At 46.6% G+C, this 7,135-nt stretch overlaps 1 protein-coding gene across 2 annotated transcripts; it reads left to right on the top strand.

Annotated features, from left to right (window-relative positions):
* The first annotated feature begins 1,430 nt into the window (after nucleotides 1–1,430).
* RPS14 (ribosomal protein S14) lies at nucleotides 1,431–5,731 on the top strand. 2 transcript variants are annotated; one of them, XM_007188639.2, is made up of 5 exons: nucleotides 1,431–1,589; nucleotides 2,460–2,610; nucleotides 3,117–3,278; nucleotides 4,597–4,673; nucleotides 5,610–5,731. In XM_007188639.2, exons 2-5 carry the CDS (start codon nucleotides 2,462–2,464, stop codon nucleotides 5,675–5,677), a joined length of 456 nt encoding a protein of 151 aa, XP_007188701.1. In that variant the 5' UTR covers nucleotides 1,431–1,589; nucleotides 2,460–2,461; the 3' UTR covers nucleotides 5,678–5,731. The 2 variants fall into 2 exon arrangements, with proteins under 2 accessions (XP_007188701.1, XP_007188702.1); XM_007188640.3 differs by lacking the exon at nucleotides 1,431–1,589 and adding an exon at nucleotides 1,622–1,792.
* The last annotated feature ends 1,404 nt before the right edge of the window (nucleotides 5,732–7,135 follow it).

The raw sequence follows: 7,135 nt of genomic DNA, 5'->3' as shown, positions 1-7,135 counted from the left end.
AGCATGGATTTTTTTTTATACTATAAGGGAAAAATATTGTAAGGTTATTTTCTTTTAAAAAGGAAGTGCCTCGGACTTCCCTGGTGGTGCAATGGTTAAGAATCTGCCTGCCAATGCAGGGGACACAGGTTCGAGCCCGGGTCCGGGAAGATCCCACATGCCACAGAGCAACTAAGCCCGTGCGCCACAACTACTGAGCCCACAGGCCACAACGACTGAAGCCCGTGTGCCTAGAGCCCATGCTCCACAATGAGAGAAGCCACTGCAATGAGAAGCCCGCGCACTACAACGAAGACCCAACACAGCCAAAAATAAATAAATAAAATAAATAAATTTATTAAAAAAAAAGAAAAACTAGAAACAGAACTACCATATGATCCAGCAATCCCACTGCTGGGCATATATATCTGGAGAAAACCATAATTCGAAAAGATACCTGAACCCCTATGTTCATAGCAGCACTATTTACAATAACCACGACATGGAAGCCACCTTCGACAGAGGAATGGATAAAGAAGAAGTGGTACGTGCATACAACAGAGTATTACTCGGCCATAAAAAAAGAACGAAATAATGCCATTTGCATCAACGTGGATGACATAGAGATTATCATACTAAGTGAAGTAAGTCATACAGAGAAAGACAAATATCATATGCTATCACTCATATGTGGAAACTAATTTTTTAAAAAATGATACAAATGAACTTATTTACAAAACAGAAACAGACTTACAGACATCGAAAACAAACTTATGGTTACCAAAGGGGAAACGTGGTGGTGTAGGGATAAATCAGGAGTTTGGGATTAACATACACACACTACTATATATAAGATGGATAAGCAACACGGGCCTACTGTATAGCACAGGGAACTCAGTATTCTGTGATAACCTATATGAGAAAAGAATTTGAAAAAGAATGAATATATGTATATGTATAACTGAATGACTTTGCTGTACACATGAAACTAACACAACATTGTAAATCAACTATACTCCAATAAAATTTTTAAAAATAAAATAAAATCGCTTTCTTTAAAAAGGAAGTCAAGACAGCCTCTATTTGATAATGTGGTGAGGATTAAATGAGGCAATGCATATGAATCGCTTATCCCAGGCTGGTATACAATGGTACGTATTGAATAATTTATTCTTATTTTGCCAAGTACACAGAAGTTGGAAGTCTACGATCACCGTGGTTTTGTTGTTGTTGTTCGCCTCCACACCACGAGGGGCGCTGCCTCCCCCAGGCTGACCAGGCTCAGGGTCAGGGAAGTCTGTCTAGCCGCGGTCGCCGCCATCTTAGGACACAGGCCTTCCTCACCCACCGTGTGTGGCTGCTTCGTGCAGTCTTAGAAGCAGACCCGCTCGCCAAGACACCCAGCCTCTTACCTGTTTAGGCTCTCCTTTAAGTAAGCCGTATTCCCGAGGGCGTTTTAATCTCCTTGGAAACGCTAAAATCGGCGTCTTCCGGGAGCCGGCCTCGCCCCGTGACCGCAGACGTACACTTCCGGGGACACGGGCGTGACCCGTCGCCCCGCCCTCTCCCTCTTTCTCTTTCTGGTGGCTGGTTCTGGAGAAGACGAGTAGGTAGGATCCTTGGGCGAGGAAAATCGGGTGGCATCCTGCGGCACGGGGGCCCGCCGGGGCCGGGGGCGCGGGGCTGGGATCTTTCCGTGGAAGACAAACCAAGTGCCGGGCGAGAGGAGCTCGGCGGGCCGACCCAGACTCTGGTTCGCGCCCTGTCTCGGGAGGCGGCGGTCTTGCTTCAGGGAAAAGCCGTTAAAGCAGGGGTGAGTTCGGGTCTAGCCTCGAAGGCATAGGCCCCGCGCCACGACCACACCTACGCTTAAGCGGCAGCACAGCGTGGTTGAGCGGGAAAGGAGCGGGAAACTTAGTTTGTTGTGATCTCCCACCTTTACCCCACCAGCTTTTTCGTGGGCGGTCGCAGGCCGGTCCCCTGATTGCTAGTTTGTTTTCGAACTGGAAAGTAGCAGTAGTCGTCGCGTGAATCCCGTGGTGATGTAGTGAGGATTCTAGAGGGGAATGCAGAAAAAACGTTCCTTCGTTAGGTGTTTCCTAAGTCTGAGTGACTGCTAAGTCGAGCACGTTTTAATTTCTGGGCGCTCAGGGCAGGTTTCTCAAAGCCAGAAATTAGGGGAAGGCTTAATTTCCCCCAACATCAGCGTTTGCTGAGCACCTACCGTGCGCCTATTGCCTCTGAAGGCCGAGACGAGGGGCGCTCAAGTCTCGCCAGGGTGGGTTGGGAAGTGCAGGGCAGGGTTAGCCTGCAACAAGCGACACCTGGAAATCCTGAGCGCTGGCGTGTTCGCGGCGTGGGGCGGGAGAGCAAGTGCCCGCGTGTCCCGCGCACCTTTCTCGGGGGAGCCGTTGTCCCCAGAGAAGTAAACCTTGGGGTTTTCTGTCGTTAACACTGGGATTCTTTTTTCTTTCCTTAAGAAATGGCACCTCGCAAGGGGAAAGAAAAGAAGGAAGAACAGGTCATCAGCCTTGGCCCTCAGGTGGCCGAAGGAGAAAATGTATTTGGTGTGTGCCACATTTTTGCATCCTTCAATGACACTTTCGTCCACGTCACCGATCTTTCTGGCAAGTGAGTACCCTAGGTGGAGAGGCCCAGGACCCAATTAACAAGGGTTGGGGTTAGAAATGACCCTGGAACTGGGTGGCAGTTTAAGGGGATCTCTTGAAATAAATGTTGTAAGATGTTCAAATAAGGATCTGTGCTTGGTTGATGAGTCCACAGATGGTGTAATCTCCTAGGTACTGGAGTTCTAAGAGAGAAGGAGACGTTTTGTGCCCTTACGGGCTTACAGCATGGGGACCTCGTATGTGACATGAGGAGGAATTACTCATGGAGTAATAGAAGGATTAAATGTAAAAGTACACGTAAATCGTCGATACAGAGTTTAGTTATCTAGGATCTGAACCCCATCAAGGCAGAGCCCATGGCAGTCTTGTCAGATCAGGATGCATGTTCAAATTGATCTTCCTTCTCTGCCCTACCTGAGCAGTAGTGCTTTTTACTCATTAGGGTGTAGTATGCACTCTGAATCCTTGTTGGGTAAGAAAGAAAGGGCCCTGTGCTTTTGTCCCCAGGGAAACCATCTGCCGTGTAACTGGTGGGATGAAGGTGAAGGCCGACCGAGATGAGTCATCTCCATATGCTGCCATGTTGGCTGCCCAGGATGTAGCCCAGAGGTGCAAGGAGCTGGGCATCACTGCCCTCCACATCAAACTCCGGGCCACGGGAGGAAATAGGTAAGGCTGGGACTGGGTGGTGAGGTCACTGGGCTTGGGCGAGACATCCTAGGTGTGTACATAATTAATACAGGCATACCTCAGAGATGCTGTGGGTTTGGTTCCAGACCACTGTACTAAAGCAAATATATCAGTAAAGCAAGTCATGTGAATTTTTTGTTTTCCCAGCATGTATAAAAGTTACGTTTACACTGTACTGTATGTAGTCTACTGAGTGTGCAGTAGCATCATGTCTTTAAAAAAAAAAAAAAACCCAGTGTACATAACCTTAAGTTAAAAATACTTTACAGCTAAAAAAAATTTCTGACCATCTGACAATGAAGGGTTGCCATAAGCCTTCAATTTGTTTTTTTAAAAAGGCATTATCTGTGAAGTGCAGTAAAATGAGATCTGCCTGTAACTGGTTCCTGCACCCTCCCCTGCCCCAACTTACTGTGTTAATTGAGCACTCAGAGCATACGAGGTACTATGTTCTAAGTACTAGAAGAGAGTGACGGGGGAAAGTAGATATGGTCTCCATCCTCCTACGTGGCTCTTAGGCTGGTGGAGAGTCAGGCTTTAAGCAGTATAGAGCAGGGGAGCATGTGGTTTCTTTTTGCAGCAAGTGCTGGGAAATAAAAATGTGTCAAGGATGGGTTGGTAGTAAAGTTTAAACTAAGACCTAATGTTGTGGTGTTAGAAGTCGGTCCAGTGAAGGAAGGACAGGGGAGAGTATTCCAGCCAGGAACAACTGGAAGGAAAAGGTCTTGGGATGGAAATGAGCTTGGCACATCTGTGGGAAAGAGTGGCATGAGGTGTGATCAGATAGGTAGGAGCGGGTGAGGTTCTGCTGGGTCTTGAAGAACCTGGTTAAGATTTGGACTTGGGCTGGGTGGGGGGGTTATGAAAACTTGTTAACAGTAATGACCTGTTGAGGTTGGGTTGTATGGTATTTCTTTTGTTGTTATTTGTCTTTTAAGATGATTGCTGTCTTGGGAACAGACCAGATAGGAAGTTGTTAAAGTGGTCCAGTGGACCGATGATAGTGTCGTGGTCTTGGGAGGATGGAAAAGGACAGATCACCAGAAAGACTTAGAATCACAGCATGTGACCAAAAGGGGCACTTCCTTAAACAGGGTGCAGGCAGAGCAGGATACAAACTGTGACCCATGGTGGTGGGGGGGATGTGTGACAAAAAATAAGTGGCATACTAAGCCTGAAGTATTTACGGTCTGGCCCTCTGCAGAAAGAAAGTTTGTAGACCCCTGAACTAGAGGGTCGTGGGATCTTCTAATGACTTGGCCAAAGGCTTTTCTTAATTTAGATATTCATTTCCTAGGACCAAGACTCCTGGACCAGGGGCCCAGTCAGCCCTCAGAGCCCTCGCCCGCTCAGGAATGAAGATTGGGCGGATTGGTGAGTGCCCCTCTTTGGCTTATGCTTGGATTTGCTTTGAAGCACTGACCCCGGAAAGCATGTGGTCTGTGCAGTGGATACAGGGTCTAGTCTGGTGACTTTTGGCAGTTAGGTTTGTTAATAGGGAGTGCAAGAGGCACCATGTGACATAAACTCTCCCTGAACACCCTTGTCGCCTTGATGTGAATGTCCTGCATTGGGACAGCGCTGTCTCATTTCTGAACTTTTGTGCCTGATGGTGACTGGTGGAACTGACGGGAGATGAATTGTCCTTTCCAGTGTTCTCATGGGGGTTTGCTATTGGTATTTTGGAGAGGTGTCTCCTGCGTGATCACTGACTACTCAATATCAGTAGGGCAGGCCAGGCATTGTGGCAAGAGTGTATGGAGGGGGCAGTAGCTCCCATGGTTGAGAATCACAGCAGTTCTCTACAATTGTGTAGCATTTATACCCTCATGTCTGATCTGGCCATTTATATCTCTTAGGAAGGAGATGTTAGCCCTTCCCTATTGTTTCTGTGGCAACGTGTACTGAACCCTCAGTCTAATGGTCTAGCCCTCTCAAGATTTTTTCAGAACATTTTCAACTTCTTAGCTATTAAAAAGGTGATATTCTTCAGGTTATGAGGATTTTTCCACTAGAGTCAGTGGGCTAGGTGTCAGAAACCTGGATTTATCACCTGCCTCAGACATCCTGTGCAAGTTACCTACTCTCTCTGAGCCTCAGTTTCCCCTTCCGGTAAGTTGAGTTCAAACCACATCAGAAATTTTGAGGAAGCAGCAGATGGAGCAGCTCCACATCTATCTGTTAAATACTGAGGACTTAACTTGTGAAGCAGCAGGATCCACTGCTGATCCGTTAGACCGTTGGCCTAGGGAGGCCTGGACCCCTTCCCATCCAGCTCCAGGCAATGATGTTTTCTCTTCCTCCCCACAGAGGATGTCACCCCCATCCCCTCCGACAGCACCCGCAGGAAGGGGGGTCGCCGTGGTCGCCGTCTGTGAACAGGACTCCTCAAATTATTGTTTTCTGTTAATAAATTGCCTTGATGTAAGCTCTTTTCGACTCTAGTCTTTTCTCCTTTGTGTAGGGGCCACTCTCGGGGATATTTTGATTCCTTCTCTATTTAACCAGGGTGTGGGACTGTCTTGAGGTCATGGGTGCATTGGTAAACCAGCAGCCATTTAATAGATACATTGCTTCAGAGAATGTATATAGCCTGTCAAAGAGGAACACAAGAGGTACTGATTCAGCCCCTACCATGGGACAGGGTGAGCCTGTGTTCTGTGAACTGGTTTCCTGGGAGGAGGAGCCTAAGGAAAGGTGAGATAATGGTGGCTGCGGTGGGGTCTTTTCTACACTGCTTGTTGTGGTGTTAAGTTACCTCAGTCATCTAAAGCCGACCAAGGCCTTGAAGACCTTGTTTTGAAAGTGAAGATGTTGATTCCAAAAATGGACCAATTCTTAAAGAGCGGGAGCGGAGTGGAAACTGTTGAGCTAAGTGTATGTAGCCTGAGCAGAAGAGCCTTCCAGACGGCCATATATAAACACGTGTGGGTGTGTACTCGCCCCCCACACCTTCTGTGCAAAAAAGGGATCACACTCTATTGCATCTTACTTTTTCTCACTTGGCAGATCTTGGAGGTTGTTCCACATCAGTACATAAAGTACATAAAGATTCGGTCACCCACAAATACACACCAAGCCCTATTTTCGTCGGTGATGAAAAAGAAAGTTTCTGCTTTCCGGAAGCATGCATCCAGCTCCAGGGACCCAGTGGCACCAGATGGTACTGAGTGTTCTGCAGAGGCTTAACATAGGGCTGTGTGATAGTGACTGCTACCCCAAGGCAAGACAATGGCATAATGTTTTCAGGATTCATCACAGCATGTTTCAGAACTTCATTCCTTTTTATTGCTGATTAACATTCCATTACCTTGATACACAGATCTCTTCACAGTTCTCTTCCCACTTCGAAGAACCTTGGAGAGGTGGGTCTTGCCATGGCTCCTACCAACTTACCCTGTGTGATGGACAAGCCATCTTTTTTGAGTCTCTTTGTTTCTTCATCTTAAAAATGAGTGATTACAACCCAAAGTATAAAATGAGTCCATGCTGTTGCAGGTGATTTGAATAAATTAAGGCATAAATCTTAAAAAAGATTCTAAATAAAAGTAGATGCTCCCCCTTCCAGTAAGTGGAACTTACTTTGGGCTGGACTTAGTGACTCACTTTCCAAAGAATAGAACATGGAAGAGGGAAAATGTTAACTTTGTTCTGGAGGGACCTTAACCAAACTATTAAGGTTGCTTAACACTTCTGATATATCATGTTGATAGTACTCTGATTTGATAAGATGAGCACTTCACCTCTGAATTCTCTCTGAGAACCCATAGTCCAGTTAGAGGACATTCTACAGCGTTATCAACATTTAAATTGTCAGAAGTTACGAAAAACAAGGA

Source organism: Balaenoptera acutorostrata, chromosome 2 (assembly GCF_949987535.1).
Source record: "Balaenoptera acutorostrata chromosome 2, mBalAcu1.1, whole genome shotgun sequence".
In the NCBI taxonomy this organism is placed as follows: Eukaryota; Metazoa; Chordata; class Mammalia; order Artiodactyla; family Balaenopteridae; genus Balaenoptera; species Balaenoptera acutorostrata.
This window is presented reverse-complemented; position numbering and strand designations above follow the sequence as displayed.